The sequence below is a fragment of the Polyodon spathula genome, chromosome 10, assembly GCF_017654505.1.
Source record: "Polyodon spathula isolate WHYD16114869_AA chromosome 10, ASM1765450v1, whole genome shotgun sequence".
NCBI lineage: Eukaryota > Metazoa > Chordata > Actinopteri > Acipenseriformes > Polyodontidae > Polyodon > Polyodon spathula.
In genome coordinates, this window is record NC_054543.1 from 31,019,674 (window position 1) to 31,042,287 (window position 22,614).

General features: G+C 40.9%; 1 protein-coding gene across 1 annotated transcript; it reads right to left on the reverse strand.

The window, feature by feature from the left end:
- Positions 1-217: 217 nt before the first annotated feature.
- On the reverse strand, positions 218-19,315 carry LOC121322094 (ATP-dependent 6-phosphofructokinase, liver type-like). The gene is made up of 22 exons (XM_041261610.1): positions 19,054-19,315; positions 17,056-17,129; positions 15,469-15,546; positions 13,928-14,117; positions 13,496-13,661; positions 13,322-13,366; positions 12,421-12,529; positions 11,707-11,802; positions 11,334-11,426; positions 10,889-11,014; positions 10,246-10,310; positions 9,453-9,516; positions 9,173-9,319; positions 8,664-8,734; positions 8,222-8,309; positions 5,728-5,880; positions 4,771-4,935; positions 4,356-4,417; positions 3,799-3,910; positions 3,381-3,480; positions 3,027-3,132; positions 218-2,293 (listed from the first exon to the last, which is right to left on the reverse strand). Exons 1-22 carry the CDS (start codon positions 19,136-19,138, stop codon positions 2,146-2,148), a joined length of 2,343 nt encoding a protein of 780 aa, XP_041117544.1. The 5' UTR covers positions 19,139-19,315; the 3' UTR covers positions 218-2,145.
- Positions 19,316-22,614: the final 3,299 nt, after the last annotated feature.

The window sequence follows — 22,614 nt, forward strand, 5'->3', positions numbered from 1 at the left end:
ACAACCTAGTTTGGATGGAGGAAGTACTAGAAGTGAGGTTTTTTTCTACATCATTTTTGCCTTTTTGCACAAAAACAGACCTGAAGTCTTTTCCTTACTGTTAGCCATATACTTAGACTTTGAATAACTAAATACTTAACTATGGCTTAAAACAATCTCAGATTCCAAGGTAAAGTGGGTCTTGGTGGGGGTAAGCATACAAGTTGAGACTTTTTACTTTTAATACATCTTTAATAGACAATTAATTATTATTTCATTTAACAAGTGACCAATATTGTTTAATGCCTGTGTTACAGTTAGTGTTTAGGTCACACCTAGTCTAGCTGAAATTATGTTCCAGGAATGTTTCCAGTTACTTGGTATTGAATGTCTAAAGCAGAGAAAACAAAAATCACACAAGTAGCAGGAGTACTCCGGATAACCTCATTAACCTCTACAGTTTACAACATTAATACTTCTTCACCGCATTACAATTGTTGGCTCAGTTTCATGGGGTCAGAAGTTTCTAGGGCAACATACTCTAGTAAAAGCCAAGTGTTACTGAACAGATTGTAGGGCTTTTTTAAAAAAAAAAAAAGACATATACATTACTTTCTCTAGCTTTCTACTTTGTTGTCTCTATTCCTGCAATATTTTTCAATAGAATTGCAATTGTTTTGACATGTTTAACATATCCTTGGCTATAAATCAGGTTTTCCTGTCAAAATGTCTTCGAGTTCACAACACCAGCTGCTTGAATCCAACCTGTTCAAATTATAAATTTGATTGGTTCCTAACTCCTCTCAGTTTTGCATTTTTATTGGTTCATCTGTCATCTTTGCCAAGCTCCTGAGTGTGAGGTTCCAAGGGGTGGGACCAGGTTTATAAATATGCATGACAAGCCCTGTATAATGTATAAATAAATCAAGTATTTTGGTGGGTTAAGCGAGAACTCTACACTCTAAGCAATACAAAAGTGCTTAGAAAGACAGCAGAAGTCACTGCCTAGGCTATCTGTGTTCTGTGTGACAAAATCATATGCATGTTTTTAGTACAAACATAAATAAATAGGTCATAGGTTTGGAGGTACACCCCCTGTATATCTTGCATCTTCACTCCAACCAGCAAAGCAGGTAGGATCAGGATCTTAGCAAAGATGATGGGCAGATGAACCAATCAAATGCTGAACTTCGTGAATGGAGTCATGAGAGTGCATAACAGATGTGAAACCAAAATAACTGACCAAAAACTGGATTTATGACCAGGGACATGTTAAAAGAAAAAAATATAAAATAAATAAAAAAGTTATATTGAAAAAAATATTGCAGGAACACATACAACAAAAGCAGGAAGCTAGGGAAAGTAATGCGTTGTGATTTAAACCCTACAGCCTGATCAGCAACACTAACACACTGCTAATCGCTCCAACAGTGTATGGACTGCCACTTTATTCATCAGTGCATCATCTTAATGAAAAGAAAGTTAAAACAATTAACATCATACAATTGGCAACAAGAAACTCTGCACAAAAAAAAAAAAAAAAAAACACACCAATTAATATACAGAAATGTTACTGCAAGATAAGTCTCTTGTTCTGAAAAGTCAAAATTATTCTATTTAGACCTTGTCTTGAGAGGATGGATTTGAGCAAAGCTGCTTTGCCTAGACAGGTTATCAGTGTTGTGAAATGATCCCTTTTTAAGCTAGACATTGACATTTTCACACTGTCTAAAAAGCATACCCAAAATACCACAGGCTTTATACTACAATCGGTTCTAAGCTTGAAACAGGATTGTTCGATATTAATAGAAAAAAACAAACTCCTTTCAAAAAATTGGATGTAAGATTGCAGTGGTTTTTACTTCTTTTTCCATCCTCAGTTTTCTTAAAAAAACATTAAACATCCTGAAAATAAACTTGCAGCAACGTTTCATCAAGGCTTCTTTCTAATCGGTCATGGGCTTTCTAAAAGGTCGTGGGGTTGCTACAGCTCTACAGGTGCTAATGTTTGAGGCTTAAAGGCTTAGTCAGTCATGGACAACAGAAAGACTGAGGAACACAGGTCTGTATTGAGATATTGGGAGAATGATACTACCATGTGTCTCCTGTGGCCTGGTACAGAACGAGAGACACAGGGCTCAGGGTGGAGTGGTAGGCGTTGGGTCTTCAGAAGCCAGTCTCAATACTGAGGCTTCTCCGGGTCACATGCTCAATCTCGCCGGTGACGTACTCGTTGAAGTTGGTGGGGTACTTAGCCAGCATCTTTAGCATTGGGCGCAAATTCAGCCACCACTGCACCTTGGGAATTCTGTGCCTGCGAGAGCAGAAAGTAGTAAGTTATTATAACAGACCTACTGTCCCATAAATGGACAAGCTAGGCAATATGCTTGTTGTATCCCCCATCAATGTTAAGCAGTAAATTTCAGGAAAATGTAGGTTTATGTACTTGCAATCATATCTTGCTTTAATTTTCTATGCTTTAATTTAGTGGACATAAAGGAAAATATGTCATTTTATATTTTTCAGATGAACATGATCATTAGTCAATATATCCAGCACACAACATTACTAAAGCAATCAAGCTACAAATTGGGTAAAACCCTCAACTTAGACAGTACATACACATCGTCATGGAAAGGCACTCTGTATTACCAGTGCACTATATTACCATTATTAAAGATGAATTGAAGATAAATACATTCAGCTGGAAAGTCAGATGTTTTATATGCATGTGGCCTGCCTGTATATCCTCTGAAAAATAATGATGCTCAGGACATGTGAATACTACAAATCACCTAATTGGAAATCTTCATGGTTAAAAGGGCAGTATATAAATGCACCATCCCAGGGCTGAATCACACCACATATGTACTGGCGAACCAGTTTTTTCCATTTACAGCATGAGCACATTTACTGTACTTTCAAAAGGGCCAGACGGGGAAAGCACAAATTAAAACCAAAAATGGAGGCTGGAAAACAAAATGCTCCAAAAAGGTTGATTAAGCATTCAAACAAAACCCCTAAAACTGCAAACAGGTTTCACTCACTCAAAGTCAGTGTGTTCCTTTAGTTCTGTGACAGGGCTGAAGGACAGGACCTTCCTCCTCATGCCGACCACGCAGGCTGTTTCTGGAGCGTTGGCAAATACTCGGCCTAGGGATCCAAAGCATTAGGGTTAGAAATATCAGTGTTACTTAATTCAATTTAAACTGGGGACTACAGTGACCTGTGAATCCATTGACAGGTGGGGAGAGGAAAGCCACAAAAAAAAAAAAAAAAAAAAAAAAACCCATACATTGACAGTTATGAACTCTAATATCTTGTATTGGCTAACTAATGAGACAAAAGCCATTACTTTTTGTGATTTTGTTTAAGTCCCTGTGAATCCCTCAGTCACATACCTTGTCTATAGGTCTCCTTCAGTTTGTCAGTGATCCAGAGCACAGCCTTCACACCCAGCTTGGTTCCGTAGTTCCTATCGAAAGGCGTGGGACTCCCGCCCTGCGATGGACAGAGGTGCGACATCACAATATGACCACCATCCCACTGAGGCACTATTTTGAAAGATGCCATATCACTTATGGTATCACACATTCAAATTGGCACTAATCCTGTTGGGAGGGTAGCAAGAGAGCCCCCTAGTTCTACAAACTACACACAAAGCTTCACAGTCATGTTCACACAATGCTGTCCATCTTTTACCAAACTAAACTATGGAAAATCACTAGAAGATCACCATTAACAGGTCACTGGGTCAAGCACTTTGGGAGGGCTGTTAAACTGTACAAAAAGGGGGCATCAATGCTAACAGCTACTCACCTGCTGCAGGTGGCCCAGAATGTTCATCCTGGAGTCAAAGACATCCTTCCCCTCCGCAGAATACAGGTTGTGTATGAACTCTGTGGTGTAGTGTGGATGGCACTTCTCATTCCTGGGGGGAGACAAAGGCGTGTTACGACAGGAATTAAACAGGTCAGTGACACAATGGCAGAATGATATGGGAGTTGAGTTTTGGCAGAGTGACTGTCTGGAGGTCTCCTATGGGGAAATGTTTGGAGGTCACACAATTCAAAGCACTAGGGTGCAGGAGGTTGACACTGTATAAGGTGTGTTGTGTAATTTAAAACTATAACAAAACGAGAAACTTTAACAAAGACAGGTTTGGCTACTGTAACAGTTACAATATCTTACACAATCCTTTAACAACTAACTGAACTTGTCTGCTTGACAAAGTGTCTCGTAGTTTTACATCATGTGTTTGAAGTTATGGATGAACAAGACCCCACTATACACAGGACGATACAGACAGTTGAGTATTTACAGTTTAGGATCTAGTCAAACAAGGCTTCTAATTCAGCTACCAGTGATGGCATTACCTGAGCACAAGACCCCTCTGTATATCCGTCTTCATCTTATCAGTGAGATGCTCCACGTTGGCCTGTCAACAAATATATGCATATATATCACTATAGTGAAACATACAAAAAACAAATTGCAAAAATACAACTGGGCTAACAGATACTAGTTTTCAATCCCAAATAGAACACATTACATTTATCAGTTTAAACCAAAGCATATTTGGATTCCAAGCTTGATTCGCATCACCACTTCTCCTTGGCTCAAAGCAGCATGTACCTGAAACATGCGAGTAACAACCTTACAATGCCTCCCTTGGCTCTTCCCAGATAGCTGCAAGAAGCTCATATGTGATCAATAACCTCAAACTGAGGTGACAGTCGTGCTCTGTTCTCAGTGTGATATCTAGGCTCCTCTTGAACCCAGAGAGCTCACCTTCAGGTCGTGAATATTGAAAGGCTCTTCGAAGATGTAAGCCGCGTCGGCTCCAATGGCAATGCCAGCAGTGGTGGCGAGGTAGCCACAGAAGCCGCCCATAGTCTCCACGATGAAGACTCGCCGCTTCGTTCCCGAGGCGGACTGCTTGATCTTGTCACAGCTCTGGAAGCAGAGAGACAGACACAAAAGCTACCAGGACAGCTGACAGGTACCACAACCTACAGTACCATTGAGTGTGCATTTATTTTTACACCAAAAAGGCTGCAACATTTTCAAAGCTTTGACATGCAAAATACCCATGTTCACATGAAAATATTCACTATCATATGACTTATGCAATTATGTTTTCATATTTTGACATTTACACCATTTCAACTGATGCAGTTTCAATAGAGAAAATAACATTGTTATGGCTTTCAGTTCTGGGTAAAACAGTCATTGCTATTTAAAAAGCACTGAACCTAAAAAGCAGTCATTGTGGAGGCTGCTTATGGCAAAATTACTTTGCCATATTCACTGCTATTGTGGGAAAACACCACCAGCAGGCTGTTTTTTCTTGGAATGGTATATCTAAATAAACAATCACATCTGCCAGGATCCTCTCCAGGACCACTTCCTCACAGGGAAGGTTACTGGACAGTTATCTGTGCCGCACTTCTATTATAAAACATTTTAAACATGATAATCTTAGTATGACTAGTTAATTAAGCTAGGGTAAGTTAATTTAAGCAGAGGTGTTTGAACACTCTGACAAACAGGATCATTTTTGTTAAACAGCTGCAAAAACGATGACTTACAACTTCACTTCAAAAACAAAAAACAAAAAACCCTTTAATTTCCAGAGCTATAACAAAATTCCAGATAACTATTTTATCAGAAAGAAGTGCCCCTGTTTTTATTTCTTTCAGGTTATCAGAGGCAGTGCCACGTGAGTGAGCTTGCTGGCCCACTCACCTCCATGGCAGCGTTGACAGCAGTATCGGACCCCAGGCTCAGGTCGGTGCCAGGCACGTTGTTGCTGATGGTAGCTGGGATGACACACATCACAATGCAGAGCTCGTCATAGTGCCCACGGCCTTCCACCAGCTGCAGAACCCCTTCGTATGCCTGCAGGAGATCAACACACAGAACAAACAGGTCAGTCAGGACAAAGAACAGAGAACAGGAGGGCTTCCCTTCCTGCTCTCATCAAGTACATTTGATACCTTTGTGTGTACGGTGGGTATCAACTGAAGCCATTAGAGCAAGTACATGTTATCTCAAGTTTTCTTTTCTCAGAGAGTGGCTTACATGGTAACTCACTTCTATGGCTTTCATGGGGTGCCTATTCAAATCAATCAGCTTACTAACTTATTACAACAGCATGTCAAACTGATGTCCCAGTTAAAAAAAAAAAAAAAAAAAAAAAAAAAACACACCTCGTCAGCAAACGTACAATCCCCATCTATACCTAGCAGGGTTCATGACCCAGGGGAGCCCTGTGCAGACATGCACTCTGTGCACAAGGCAAGTTCACATACACTCCTTAGCCACGCACCTGCAGATCTGCTGGGAGGGGCTGCCTAGCTTTGAGGCTTGCTCACTACCACTTCTTTGTTATTTTTCTTTATCAATAGTTTGTATTTGTGCTTTTTTGTATTTGTTTGTTGTACTGGACGATCGCTTCAAACAAACGGAACATTGCAACCTTATGGTCAATTAATTAACGGGGGATGAAGTTTAAATGCACGCTCTCCAGTTAATATTATTCATTTCTGAATGAATTGTTTGTTGTGGTTTTTGCTGCATTAAATTGCAGGGAACTTGCCTGTGCAAGTGCTGGGTATTTTTTTTGCAAGCTTGATTTCATGTCCTTATTGGAGTGCAAATAGTTTTTCTGGTGTTAAGCAAACATTGCAAGTTATGTGTTTTTTTTTTTCCCCCTGTTAAATCAAACCTTCTGTACTTAAATATTTCCAATATTCTTGTACTTGGCACAGTAACTAGTTCTAATTTCTGGGAACGTATATAGTTGGCTATAGGGTAAGGGCTGACTGTTGCACTGTGACCCTGCACCATAGTGCTTCTGTGGAAACCTCACACCGTTTACATTGTTGTGGGCAAATCCTTGTTGCCAGAGCAAATGCTTCTACTTTCAAATCAAAACGCAAACAATCCCAGGTTTGTTTACATCCAGGAGCGGTCATGTAAAACACAGGATGCAGTTTCATTGAATTACAGCCAGACCACACCACCTCCCACATTCCACTGAAATACAAACTTCCATGTGGGCTAGGAAGGAAGGGGTGCGGATTGTATACCAAAATACTACTATTGTAGGCTATACAAAAAACAAAACAAAAACCATGTACTGTATCGTAATATGCATCAAAATGACACGTCTGGTTGTTCTAGGTAGAAGTGCTTATAAAATTATTTTTGCAAATTTGCCGCTCAAACGTAGTCAGGATATCAAATACATATATTTAGGAAAACTAAAAGGCCTGAAGTACACTCCAACAGTTTCAATTTCAGGAGTTAATTTTAGTTTTCTGTGTCACTAAACTTACCATCCGTTTCAATAACAAATAAAATATATAAAAAAATGAAGCCAGAATCTTGCCCTCAAGGGGGGGGGGAGGGGGGGGGGCTAGACTTTTACTCAAGCAAATACGACATTAGAGAACAACTGTTGCTTTCATCCCATCTATTATGATGGTTATTGACAGCAAGAAATTAGTTATGCATCAATAGGGAGTGACAGACAAAAGGGGCCTTGGAAAATTCTGCTGCAGAATTTTTCACTCTCTCCACTGAAAAACAAATCTCCAGTCATTTAGAAGATAAACAGAGTTGTCTCCCTGAATGTAATTGGGAAACTGAGATTGCTCACTGATTTGAGTGAGCGGACTTTTGGCTGCAGGAGAAGTGAAATTACACAGGCTTCTGTGTTTATCCAAGTGCAAAACAGACTACAGAGATGCAGACCGCTGTGCATTGAAGCGAGAGCCCTGGCCAATCCAAGTAAAATCCAAACAAACATTTCTCAATTAAAGCATTATTATCAGTATATTCTCAAGAGAAAAAACACAGTGTAAAAACAGGTCACACTCAGCTCAGACAAACACGTGCATTTCAAATTATGTAAATGCTATAAAAAGCCAATTTGATTTGAAATCTTACGTCTTGATGCCGAGCAGCCTCTAATCATAGCAATGTCAGCATTCTTGGCAAAGTCTCCTCAAGACCTTGTATTCTTTCCAGATTAAATATCTGTGCTTACTGTCTCAAGTGGCTTTAATGAGCTCCAATGTTGATTCTCCTTTAACTGCTGGGTTGAGTAAAAATGTGGACTGGAACTGCACATTTAACCACAATGTTACAGTACCTGCACATACAGGACAAGTATCTAAGTGTTTTGAGTATTGTACAGTATCATGACACAGACTACTCCTGTAATAGTTGTTACCTCAAATCCTCCAATAACCAACAAGGCCTGGATGTTGTATTTGCGAATGTTTTCTACTATCTTTTCCAGGTAAGCTGTGGGACGGGTTCTGCAAAACAAGAAAGAATTGCAAATAATCAAACCTGGTTACAACTGCAACCTATTGTTTCAGACCTAAAAATAGTAATGGTGTTCAGACAAGTGGATTTAAAATGGTAAAAAAATATTGCTTACATTTACCAGAACATTTGAAATACTTGCAAAAAGTGCAACTCCTTTTTGTTAACTCCTACTGTGCAATTCCTAAATTTGTGCATTTTCAATTCAGTAGCACCGCTGCATGGCGTTTAGGAAGAACCTGGTTCAGCTCCCCTGAGGGAGAAGCACACATCCACAGCTTCACGACCCAGCCACGCTGGTTTTGGCGAGCAAGAAAAGGAGCCAGGAGCACAGACTATCTTACCGCTTTGTTCCCAGTAGGGACCCTCCCTGTCCAGTCCAGCCGCCTACATCCGGCCAGTAAATTTCATTGACCTGCGAGCAGAGACAGTGATCATATACACGGTCAACAATATTAGTCTCCCACCATGCACTGCACACAGCGTCAGTGTGCCACCATGCACTCCTGACTGGATGTGCAGTGATAGCCGTGACCAGCTACTCACCTGCCGCACTGAGATAAGAGATTTAATAATGCAAGTAGCGTGCAATATTTCACAATTTTTACAGTTGGCTTTTGCTGCCACTCTACTTGATAGCAATACGATTCCACCTTGAGAAGGCCTAGTGGCATGAAAGGTTATTTGAACGGACTGTTAAAATGTTTGCCATGTTGTTGACGCTGAAGTTGAGATCAGTCAGCTACTAGGAACCAGATGAGCCGAATGGCCTTCCCTCATCTATAAATCTTATATTCTTATACAGTATGGAATACATTTTATTTGCTACGACCAGAGAATTCAAAAGCCTTACCTCTCCTTTGGCCAGTCCTTCAAAGCCATTGTTGACAGTGTACACTTTATGCCCCTGAGCCAAACCAACTCTCACGGCAGACCTCACTGCAGCATTCATGCCTGCCGCAGGGGCCCCCACATTCAGAATAGCCAAGGAGAAGTTACTCTGAGGAAACAGACAGATATCGCATGAGAAACCAACACCACAGGCAAGGCAGTTTGAAAAAAAGAATGCAAGTGCCTGACAATCCCAGTGCATCTTGCTGCCCAGCAACTGTAGCGTGAAAAAAGCTTCTTACCTTTGACTGGGAAGGTTTCTGATGTGCCAGCAGCTTGTAAGTGTTCCAGTTGTTTTCAAAGCTCCTGCAAACAGGAAGTACGGTACGTCAGGACAAAGACCTTATCAGAGCCGACCCTCTGACCCAAGCAGCATGCCTTCATTGACTGCATTTGTTTTTGCCTGTCCAGTAACCACTGACAATGGTCTCAAACCCCAAGTGTCATGAGCCCTGACACCCTGTAATTGACCTAGTTTGTGATCCAATAAACCAGTGAATCATTCCTTTCTGATAGCCAAACACAGCTGTTCTATTTAAAAAAAAAATGCTAACCCCTTATTACTTTTATCATCATTTATTATTAATAGATACCCCTTTTATTGTGCTTACACTTCAAATTTAATGTTAAAGTTGCCGAATCCTGGTACCTTGGTCACATAGTTTGATTTCAGTTACTTCAGATCATTGGGGCGAGTTTGAACTACACCACATGAAGTAATTAGGTACCAGGAAGGACCAGGAACTTTTCATCTACAGTGTTGTATTTTAAAGATCTGCATATCCAAAATTATAGAAGATAGAATTATAAAAATAATTGAATACAAAAACAGAACCTACATTTAACACAAGAAAAGGGGTATGGGGCAGCAACTGTTGCCCGAGCTAATAAAATTGATTTTTAAATCTTAGTTATCACTGCTCAAAATGCAAGGTTTAAAAATGTGTATTCTGAGACCAGAAGGCGAGACTTCAAAGGGTAACAGAGATAGCATCTTGTGCAGGACTGAGCCACTAAGCAAAGCTTGTCACTCACTTCCCACGCAGCTGTATAGCTTCATCGAACCTCAGCTCATTCATAGCAGTCTGTACTTCCTTGGTCTTGCAAAGCACAAACACAGAAAAAAACAGGCAGGTTCATTTCCTTTCCATCACCTTTACCATGATTAATCAAGACCATAATAATGTTATTTTAAATAGTGGAGCTATTCATGTAACTTTACAGAATGGCTACCCAAAGATAACTGATTAGATTCACAACTGGTCTCACAGACCCATGTTAGCACTCATCTCAGACTAACATACCTAAGGGGACAGTCCAGGGTTAGATGCTGATAGCAGGTCTGTGTAACCACACATTATGATGTTAGATTAGTTTACATCCGTCATTTTAAGTGGTGTGATTTTCTTTTCAATACTACCAAAGCGGTCAGCAGTTGAGTGGATTTACTTGCCCTGCACCAGGATGCAGGTCTGCAGTTATAAAAATAAATACATATTTCTTAAAACGAGGCCGTACAATAAAAATAAAATTACTATACGTATCTGTGGTTATAAGCTGAATGGTGCCTCTCTGGATTCTCCAAAGACTTACAAAGATGTGCTGTTGTGAGTTATTTCCTGCTAAATCTTTATCTGTGTAATACCAGAAACAGTAGCAGCTGTAAAAGATGATGTACCATTTGCACACACTCCATGAGCGGCAGGCGCACGGCCTGGTTCCCCGACAGGCTGACCACACAGGCCGGGGTCTCCGGAGTGGCTTCCAGCAGGGCCAGCACAGCCTCCATCCCCATCTTACTGCTCTGTGGAGAACACGTTTCAAGGTTCAGCCTTTCTTCATATCACTGGCGTCAAGATATATTCAAAGCTTCATACTTTGAATGAAAAACACCCATTTCAATTTTGTAAAGACTGCTTACAAGCCATAAATGTTTATTTCAGGTTTTGTATTGGGTTTTTCCTTTCTGAAAACATCTTAGTACAGTGACATTTTGGAGTAAATGTTAACACCTCCAAACTTCACATACAAAGCGAACAAAGTGCATGGCAGGGTAGACTTATGGAATTATTCCATTAGCTAGAACACAATTCCAATCAACACATGTCCACACAGGAGCTCACCAGGACTCTGTCGAAGGCGGACGGAGTCCCCCCTCGCTGCACGTGGCCCAGGACAGTCACCCTCGTATCGAACCCGAGGCGTTTCACCACAAGCTGTAGAGAAACGTAAGAGACAAGGAGGTCCTGAGTATGACACACATTCATGGAGGGACCCAAACCCACATTCACACTAGAACTGAAACTCCACCTTAATCAGCCCCAACCAATCAATAACACATGCAAATGAACGTCCTTACCAAGTCCCTTCACAATTGGAAGACTGCTTCTCTAGGTATGTCTTAATATGCAAGTGTGGTATACAAAGAAACAGTGTATTTCACTTGTGTATAATAACAGCCACATTTAAGTCAGTAGCTTGTGCTGGACACTTTACCTCTTTCACGTAGTTTGAGGAAATCGGTTTGCCATGTCTGTCGATTGCTCCCTCAGCCATAATGACCGTGTTCAGTCGGGATCCCTTGCTGCGGGTCTGGCACACACAAGCACACAGAACAGGGAATATGAAGCAAGGGCAGAATTTCCAACTGCCATTTCAAAGGCACTGTCAATCACTAGTTTCCAAACCACTTTCAGCGAAAACGAAAAACTATACCATGGCTTTGTGTTGAGTTCAGTGCAAAAACAATCATTATTTGCCATTGATTTGAATGCAGTTGAGGGTTAAGGGAATGACTTTGTTAGTACATTTATATGGTTATAGAACCGATTCATGATGTCAAGTCTGCAAGATGTTACAATGACTCCCTCAGTGATTACCACCTCTAAACCATTAAATGATGTCTGCAATCCAGAGTAGTCTATGGATTCACTCTGCAAGCAAGAGTCCCATTCACTGCACAATGTAGTCGGTCTAGCAGAGCACACTGCAGGGATCAGACACTACACTTGCAGTAAACCTCAACTCTACCCATAACCTAAGTTCATTATACCCCTGTAATCCTCATACTGTACTACTTACTTTTGTTTGACAAGTAGATGTACATAATGATGCTAACGCACATTTCCAATGAAGGTTCAGACACAAACATTTCTTCAAAAATAACTCACTGTACCCGTGCTCAAACATACACCCCCCTCCCCTCCTCACCTCCCCCAGTCGCTGGCACATGCGATCCTCCCAACCATCTGCAGCAGGCGACTCGGGTATAAAGAGCCAGTCTGCACCTGATGCCAGAGCCGACACCAGCGCCAGGTACCTGCACAGAGGACACAATCCCACACACACTTCATAAAACAAACAGGCAGACACCACGCCTGCCTTCACCTTGGATTTATAGAGGGACGCTGAAGCAACATTTCTACGACTCCTACTGGCCTTGTCAGGCCCATCCCAGATGCATTCTATTGGATGTCACAACAGGGCTCTTATTTATTTGTGTATTTCTACATTCTGCTACTTTGTGAATGTGATCCTCAGGTGACTTCCCATTCAGTCCTGTGCCTCACTCAAGTGAGAAGCTATTTTGTGTTGTATATATTGTGGTAACGAGGTGGTCAAAGCTGGCCAGCGGCAGAAATAGCACTCGGCCAGAGACAGGCTGCAAGTTTAGCACTATTTTTTATATAAACAGTGAACTAATAAACAAAACCTAGCTCCCATTGGAGTACTAACTAAACTTTTCCACATCCCTAAACTATAAGCCGTTTACTAGTAACCAAAACATTTGTTACGCACAGCTCAAACAGTACCTTACCCCAACACAAGTCTTTTCACTGGCCTTTGCCTTTACAGAGACATCAAACACACAACTCCAAACTGCTTTTATATCTGTCTTCTTAACTACAGCCATGTGTCCCTCATTCCATTGGAGCCAGGTGTTTTCTATCCTGGCTCTAATCACAAACCCCCCCAAGGCATTCTGGGTGATGTGGTCATGGGATACAGGACTACATTTTTCCTCTCTCCTGCCACACTATATACTGCATAGAATGCAATGTGCCTGGCTAGTGGAGAATATGCTGACCATGCTGTGTAGAGCAGCACTCACCCACAGTGCCGCCCCATGACTTCCAGCACAAAGGTTCTCTGGTGACTAGAACAGAAAACACGGATATAAGCATGTAAGTAAGTCAACAAATTTAAAATGTGGTGGAAACAGTCGAGAAAGAACACACTTTAATACAGCATGCAAGTGGTACTTGTTCAGTGACTCCTGCAGTACCTCTGAGCAGTGGTGGTGATGGCATCGATGACCTCCATGATCCTGTGCAGGGCGGAGTCAGCCCCGATCGTCATGTCGGTGCCACAAAAGTCATTATCAATGGAGCCCACCAGCCCCACGATGTTCAGGTGTGTGTACTGCTGGGAGAGGGCTTCTGTGATCTTCCCTGGAAAAGACAAGACAATGTTGGCAAGATTTAAGATAGCGCTAGCCTCAGATTTTGGTTCCTGTAAAAACAGACACTATTGAGACACATTGCCAGTTAAGTGCGTATATTATATTAAATGGGTCATTAAATGAGGAGATGGAAATTTATTTTCCTGCTCCTAGCTGGGTGTGCTAATATTCTTAGCAAGAGTATGAGTATTAGCACACCCCTTCTTTAGACAAGACGATTCATCCCATATCCCATTTGGGGTGTCCGGTGCTCACCTGCTTCGACGAGCTCTGCCAGCAGCCCGCGCCACTCTGTCTGGAAGATGTTTGCTCCGGTGAGGCTGCCGTCCCCTCCGCACACACACAGGTTGGTGATGCCGCGCTGGACCAGGTTGTAGGCGGCGGACAGTCTCCCCTCCCGCGTGGTGAACTCCTTACAGCGGGCACTGCCGATGATGGTGCCGCCCTAGGACGGGGGGCAGAGATAAGCAAGTGTCAGGGACAAACAGAACTCCTCTTGAAACAAGGGATGGGGGATTGAATACACTGAAGTTCTGATACTCATGAACTTTCATAGACTGCTGTTAAATAAGAGACTTGAAGATCTCACTTTCCTCATGAAAATTGACTTGAAGGTCCTTTCAGCAACTTTGCCAGGGCAACGTAATTGTAAACATGTTAACGTGTAGTTTGTTACTTTCTAGTGTATTTGAAATTATAATTTAATTATTGCAGCATAATTTTAACTAATAATTGAATTTTAATTGACCCCAGGTCTAGCAGAGCGCTTAACCCAGGCCACAGACCTTCTCTTCTCTAAACAAAAAAGAAACAATAACACCGCCATTTGTCACAATAAGACCCTGGAGACCCTCATCCACAAACCAAACCAAAGCAAGAAACAACATCTTAAATTAACCCCCAGAGCTGTTCGTTTTAAGCTATTTAGCATCAATGTTTTGTTATCTTTTTATAAAGAAACAGTGCAAGCAAACAGCGCTAAATGCTTTGTGAATATGCGCCACAGGCTTGTGAACCTCTCCAAACCACGGAATTACAATACAGTGCACCCTCATTATAATGAGGTCAGAAGTCATAGTAAAAAAAGGTTGTCCTATGTGTTTCTGTTTTAAATAAGAATGCAAGTCAAACACTGTTGCTGAGGTCATTGGAACACTTGCCTTTTAAAAGTTTTTTATTTTAAATTTAGCCAGTTACTTTATTTTCTCCCACTTTGGCATATCCAATTATTTTTAGGCTCGGCTCATGGCTACCACCCCTGTGTTGACTCGGGAGCTGAGAAGACGATAATTCGCTGTCCTCCAAAGCGTATGCCCTCAGCCGACTGCTTTCTTTCACACTGCAGACTCACAGTGCAACCACCTCAGAGCTACAGCATCGGAAAACAACGCAGCTCTGGGACAACGCAGCACCCATGCATTACAATACATGTCTTTTTTTTTTTTAACATAACGCAAGATATTCCGTTTTTTTTAACTGCAGAAAACAAGACATGCCTCCTCCTCCTAGCACATGAGTTTGTTTTTTATTTCAAGCCTTTCTTTGTTTATAGACTGACTGAGACAGATTGCTATGATTGTGGATTTGTTAAGATGCCAACTCAGTAAAAGCCTAGTTGCTTATTTTTCAATGTACCCAGGAGACAACAATTCTACCGGGGAGGGGAGGTATTAACAGCCCTCTTCACTGAGCCTCTAACAACTGAACTAGCCACCTGAGTGGTGCTGATCTCTTGTAGATGGTCCGCACTCGCCCTGCTCTCTCCTTGTATTCACCTGCCCCATCGTGAGACTTACCAGCTGTATGATATTGGAGACGCTCAACCAGTTTGCCAGTTTAATGTCATCTCCTCCATCCACTAGACCTTGGTAACCCTGCAATATGAGAGAGAGGAGAATAGGTTATGGTCACAAAGACAGAAGTCTAACTAGGATGAACTGGTCACTCTTACTGCTGTGCCTACCTCCCTGGCTTACATACTTTACCACAGAGCAGGTAAAGCTCAGACAAAACTGCCAGACAGATTCACAGCTTAAAAATAAAAAATAAAAAAGCGGGGGGATATAGCTCTATAAATGAGGCAAAATAACTGGGTTTCACGATGAACAATTGAAACATCAAAAATTATAAGGAAATTAAAAAAACAAACAACATTAAAAAAGCCTGTTTCAGATTAGTGTGCAAAACTGGATTTGTCCTCTCCGTTGAATTTAATTTCTTGTTTTGGGTCCGATCTGTGATTGACAGATGTTCAGAGTGCTCTATGAGAGCACTGCTTTTCAGCTCTAAAGACAAGGCCTAGCTTCAGACAGAGAATCCTGGTCAGACTGGGGCCTTCACCAACACCTGTACTTCAATGCAAATACTTTCTACCCTAAATTCTACCCAACCATATAGCAAGCTGAGTGGAAACACAGATAACCGATTTGAAAAATAAGTCCTCAGCAATGACCTGCTGGATCTGTCTCCCGTCAGCCTTCACAAACCCAGCAGATTGGATTAGCTAGCGCTCGCGTGTGGAAATCAGACTCATTTCTACCAATATCCAACGAATAACTGATAGGTACTGAACACTGGCATGGGTGGGGTAGGTGGCACAATGGATTAATGCACTAGCCCAGGTTACCATCACAAAACCACCAAGAGTTTAACATAGACACGTGAAGCCTGGTTTATCAAGGTCTTTATGTTAAATTCCTTTATGTTTATCACAAACATTGCTGCAATAACACTGTAAAGACCTCAGTAAATCTTCCTGTGCCAGCGCTGTGCTGTGGATCAACAGAGAGCACTGCAGTCATCAGCTACAGTAATCTCCTTAACAAACTTAAGATTCCTCCTGAGAATATATTAAGGGGCATATCAGCAAGAGCAGAGGAGGCACAACACTTAACTTGCAATGGGGTGACATGTTGCAAGGAGAGCTACAGTTATGAAATGAAATAGGAATTAACTGTTTAAGGGTGGAGTTCACATGATTTCTAAATGGAGAGGAAAGGTCGGCGCATCCAAATCAGCTTAAATTGAATTAGTGGACAAACAATTGAAATGAATATTCTTATTAAAAATTAGCAGGAAAACAAAAGTATAAATCATATTATAAAATGGGACCCATCAAACTACCTAGTAAAAGAAAGGAGAAAAACACTTGTGTACAGCAGAATGACATTATTTACTTCAAATGCCATTTATGCGCCACTCCCATGTGTGATATCTTTGATACAATCATTTAAAAATGATTATACGATGATCAAATACCACTGAATATTTCAAGCAGTGTTTGTCCCTGAACTAAACGTAATCAAATTTTGTTTGACTGACATTTTAAAACATCTTCTCAGCCAAGATTTGAGATGCATTGCCAAAAACCTTTTGCTACATACCTCATAAATTAAATAAACTTTTGCTCCAACATACATTCCCATACGAGTAACTGCTCGGATAGCTGCATTCATACCTGCAAAGAAAGGGGGGGGGGGAATAATAGCAAACATCAAGGACAAGCCCTGGAGAACAGATACACACAACGCTATCAATTCAGAATATCACGTTTTAATATGCAGCAGGGTGCAAAACCCACTTCTCAAATAAAAAGCTGGAGTGGAATCTTTGATAACATCAGCAACACAAGGTCACAGTCATGAATTTTAGGGAAATTCAGTCAGCCATTTTGGAGCAACCATTTTTGTAGATAAACCACCAAGATGGCTTCCAGACAGTCATAATTAAGGTGACCATATGGCTGCGTGCTCAGCGAGACAGTTCAGGCTTTTCAACTCACAACCCAACGCATTCTGGCAAGCGTAGTCCTGCTTCTCTTAAAAGGAAAGAATGGTACACGAGACAGGTAAAACGTACCAGAATGCATTGGGTTGCAAGCTGAAAAGCCCGAACTGCCACGCTGAACACAGAGCCATATGGTCACCTTAATCATAATGGCTATGAGGTTATTGTGGTCACTCTGCACATTGCTTTTTTGTTGTTCTACCTTCCAAGTTCCAAGTCAATTAAACAATACATCCCAGAGATACAGGGCCAGCCACTATATCAAACATCCGGGAGAGAGAATGCTCTCTGGACTGCTCCCCTGGAAACCTTTCCTGCATTTACTGACTGCTGTGTGAGGTTTATTGTTGGGAACGAATGTAATCTGGTTATTTTTTTCCTCCAGAGCCCTTTGAAGCAGTGTTGGTTTTATTTGCCTCAGTACTCATTGGTTGAGCCTGCTGTAGGCGGGTTTTTTGGTATAATACTAGGAGTGTCCCTGACCCAGTCCTTAATGATCATTAATCACAAACCTTACAATAGATTACCTATGAATTCCCAGGCACGAATGTGTACAAAAAAAAAAAAAAAAAAAAAATCAGTTTACTCATCAGCAGCAGCTAGAGATCTGCTGTGCAGTGTAATTGAAAGTAAACGTTTGTAATCCCTCGGAATACACTATATATCTCCCCGTAGGCTTACAACTGTGCCGTCGAAAAAAACCAAGCCAAACTGCAATGTAAACCCTGACTGTGCGCACGTAGAGAACAACCCCTCCCTTGAAGCGTTGAACTCGTGACTCTACAGCTTGGGTTCTCAAACTCGGTCCTGGGGAACCCATGTGTCTGCTGCTGGTTTTCATTCCAACCGAGCTCTCAATTACTGAACTGATAATGTGCTTCATTTCAGCTCATAAACAGTTGCAGTTCAAGTTAATTATTATCAAATGTTATAGCTAACTTTAAATATACAACTGTTCTAAAGCTGAAAAGATCTAATTAAGCAAATTATCGGTTCAATTAAGGGTCTAGTTCAGTTACAGAGAGCTCGGTTAGAATGAAAACCAGCAGACACAGGGGGTCCCCGAGGACCGAGTTTGAGAAGCCTTGCTCTACAGCATGTTTCAGGGGACAGACCAGTACATAAACTTGAAGTCTGTATCATTACAATACACGAGATAACATTCATGTTAAATGTTAAGGCATTGTTAGCGATTGCCAGGAATACAATTGCATTTACTTCAGGGTCGCTTGAGTACACACAGCACCACACATCCACCCACCAGCAAGAAATTCAAATCAGTGCGATTAAAGCAAGCACACAAGACAATTGACAACATGCAGAACGTGTATACACCTCTCGAAGAGGATTTCCCGTCAGTAGATACATTGTAGCTCATAGTTTGCAAAAAAACCAGAAACAAACAGATTGGGAAAAAAAAAAAAAAAACTGATGTTACTGCATTTTTGTTTGTTTCATTATTTATACTGGTCCAGTATACTTTGTTTTTTAATTTACAAACATTTTTGAAATACAACAATCTATAATATTAAAACTTTACAAACGCCCCATCCTTGCTGCGGGTTTTATATTCCAGATCTATTTTATAATTCTACCTTGTGCATCCCCTCCGCTTGTCAGCACAGCGATAGACTTCCCGGCTCCACTCATCCTCAACTTCTCCAAATCCACAGATGCCATGGTGTTAAATGAATAACTTGGACCCTAAAACAGCAAATACAATTATGTATAATCCACTCCTTTAAAAATACGTTCCCCTTTATAATTCCTCTGTGCAAGACGCACAGCGAATGACCTTTGCTGAATATGCCAGCTCCTCGCTCACTTAGTGTGTACCAAACTCCGCCTCAATAGTTTGCATGTTACTTTCTGTGCCGTGGATTGGCTATTTTTTTTTTTTTCAGCTGATTCGTAAAAAAAGGCTTTGTAACAAAGGTGTTTGCAACACGGTAAGTTACAGGTATAATACAACACGTCACACTGTGTATACTATACGGTTGGAATTAAAATAGATAATAAAGCAACAATAATACCGTGACCAGAAATTAGACGAAAGCGAACGCTTCAGGAAACTTCCCAAGATTTTTATACATTACTAGGACCCCATCCATTTAACATGCGCGAAAAACGTAGCACAGACCGCGAAACTCATTCTGCACGTGTCTGGTCTGTTTTATGTACTTTTACCCTGAACTAAAATCCAATGAAGGTATATATACCGGTTCCTGATACGACTGTTACCTTGTTTGAATAATAATAATAATAATAATACAAATTTATTGACATTTGACAACAGCCAATAACTGGGCTCTACTCACTGACACGGGCATCGGGGGCGGGTTTAGTATGACCTCTAGATCTCACCTGATAGTGCCGTACATTTTTTAAATGAGTGTCCAAAACTCAAAGTGCTACAATTATTACTGCAGCGGATCATGTAAAAGAATTTGCAAGCCAAATATATACCAAGTGGAAAATATATATTGGTGAGCTGAAGACCAGCTAAGAAAGAGCTGGCAATCAGAACACACATTTATTAGCGTCTTATACTAACAGATCTGCGTCAGCGTGTACAGTATGTGAAATCCGTACCTGTACTGCAGAGCTGGAATACATTCAGACATGCACGGCACAGTTTGGAACGGCCACAAGCAGAGGTGTGCATTGTCCAGCTGCTGCCTGGGTCAGAATGCTCAGGCTAGGGCAGGGGTGTCAAACTCCAGTCCTCCAGGGCCACAAGGTCTTCTGGTTTTCATTTCAACTTAAGCTCTCCATTAACATAATTGATCTAATTATTTGTTCAATTTGACATGTTTAATATTTTTTAAGGTCTGTTACAGTTGATGGTTTTAAATGCTCTTGATTCAAGGTACACTACCTATGAAACATTTTGAGGCCTGAAGAGAAGTGTTAAATGTATCCAGTTAATCAAATAATTAATGAAAATGAAAATGACCTACAAGGAACATGGGTCTGCATTGTTTTATTTGTTTACAGTGCTCGTTTTGCTGTGGGGGACATGTTAACAGAAGATGCTAGATAACATCTAAAATACTAGTAGGCCTACTGCAGGATTTATTTAAAGTCATATACTATACTGTGTTGTTATCTACAACATACTATTTGCATTGCTTTTCTACAATTTTATGAAATGTATATATCTTATATGAGGCTACTGATCTTTCTTCATTATTGCAATCATTAACCTCACACATTTTGTTTCAGTTTTTTTAGGATTATCCAGCATATAGTCAGTAAACCATGTTTCTCTTATGAAAACAATGTCAAAAGCCTTTTTTTTAAAAAGCAGGACTACATGTACTGTATTATTATTATTATAATAATAATATTTGTTTTTATTATCAAAGTAAAATATGTTGTTGTTCCAGGTGGGCTACCCAAACCTGTCTCGCTGCCAAGGAATGTCTTCTTACAAACCAGCATCATAAAGCAATTCCCAATAAAAGGCACTGAAACCATATACTATACATAGTGTGCAGCATAGCAATGTTAATGGAAATTGAAACGCATCTTGCAAAACAAATGCTTGTGTAAATGTAGCCCAACAGGTGAAATTTATGAAATGATATATATACACACACACAATCAAATGCATTTGGGTGTTCAAGTAAAATCAAGGACACTGCATGTACTGTACATCATTAGACCTCCCTCTAAATCATCATTCCTTCCATTAATCATTTAATTAGTATTTAAACCAGGCTTGAAGTTAAAATCCAATTATTAATAAGAGCTAGTTTTCTTATTTGCAGACATGTCAACTTCTCTTGTAATCACCAGGAGTCTCCTGTATTTTTTACCCTTCTCCCAGACATCTCCCTTGACAGATTTTCTCCCGTATTTTACTGTTAAACCCCATTTTATGCCAGCAAATTACAGGTGTTGTTGAACCGGCCCACATCCTGGTCCACAGGTGGAGTCACTGTCCGACAGGCATAGTTCGTGACCAAGCCACCTCCCCTCCCCCTCCCCCACCCCACCCCCCACAGTGTAATTTGTTTTGACCAGTGTACACCCCAACTCCTGGTCACGTATGTTGAGTAAGAATGTCCTCAATTGAACATGTGTAGAACATACTGCTTACTGCTATTTCACAGCACCAGGCACAGCTACAGCCACAGAGTCTATAAGAGCTTGAAGGTACTTTGACTGGCGTTCGACAGACTGCCTCAAGTCCGAGTTCGACGACTCGTTAGAATGAGATGACACATTTTAAATGGTGTGGCAGAATAATACAATACTGAAAAAAAGTACATTCAGAGTGTATCCACTGTATCTTTTTTTCTTCATTCTTTCAAATAGGACAGCATGGTCTAATTAACTGGGCAGAGAGTAAACACCATCAGATAATGTAATACACAATGTAATAAACAGAAAAATGTCTGTGGTGCTCTTTTGCACCTAGTTAGTAAACAGTGGTTCTAAAAGGCCCTTTAGTACACAGTCAAACACAGTGCACCAATCACCGCCAATCTGAAAGATAAGAGACACTCGATTCTGGTACAGTACACTGGCTTTTATTCCATGCAGTTGTTTTTGCTTTGATTTCCCTTCTTATTTCCATCACTGTACACTGCTTAATACACGACATGGTCCAGTTTGTTTTATCAAGAAGCCATTCAAACAAAGGGTTAGAGAAAGTGGAGGAGAGAAGGGAAAGCTCAAGAGATCTCAGAGGAACAGGGTTGATCACAAAAACAATCTTCATACCTGGAACACATTGGAAAAGAGGTTGTCGGCATTTTTAATGAAGCCTAAAAAGAAGAAAGATATATTCACAGCACGTCTGGAAGATGAACTGGATAGGTTCAACATCCAGTCATTGCAAATTCTGTGAATGACACGGATTACAGATCTACCTGGCTAACTCACGACTGCACCCCCAGCTTCCAGATGAGAAAGACATGGGTTTCAAACACTGCCAACAGAAACGTCTTGAGATTGAGACATTCCCAGACAAAAACCAATGCTGACAGCCTTTTCCATAAACACTCCGGAGAGCTTCCATCATTCACTGATACAGCACTAGGATAATACTTATTAGGAAACGTCATCAGGACGCAACGAAAGCAATTCAGTTTAAAAAAAACAACGGCCACAAATTAACAGGACTTCTGATCTACAGATACAACTGA

Coding starts and splice junctions, on each gene's coding strand:
- LOC121322094 (XM_041261610.1), bottom strand. CDS start 19,138: ATGGCATCTGTGGATTTGGAGAAGTTGAGGATGAGTGGAGCCGGGAAG. Junction 13,367..13,495: donor ATCACCACCACTGCTCAGAG/GTACTGCAGGAG, acceptor TTTCTGTTCTAG/TCACCAGAGAACCTTTGTGC. Junction 3,911..4,355: donor CAGAGGGGTCTTGTGCTCAG/GTAATGCCATCA, acceptor GTCTCCCCCCAG/GAATGAGAAGTGCCATCCAC.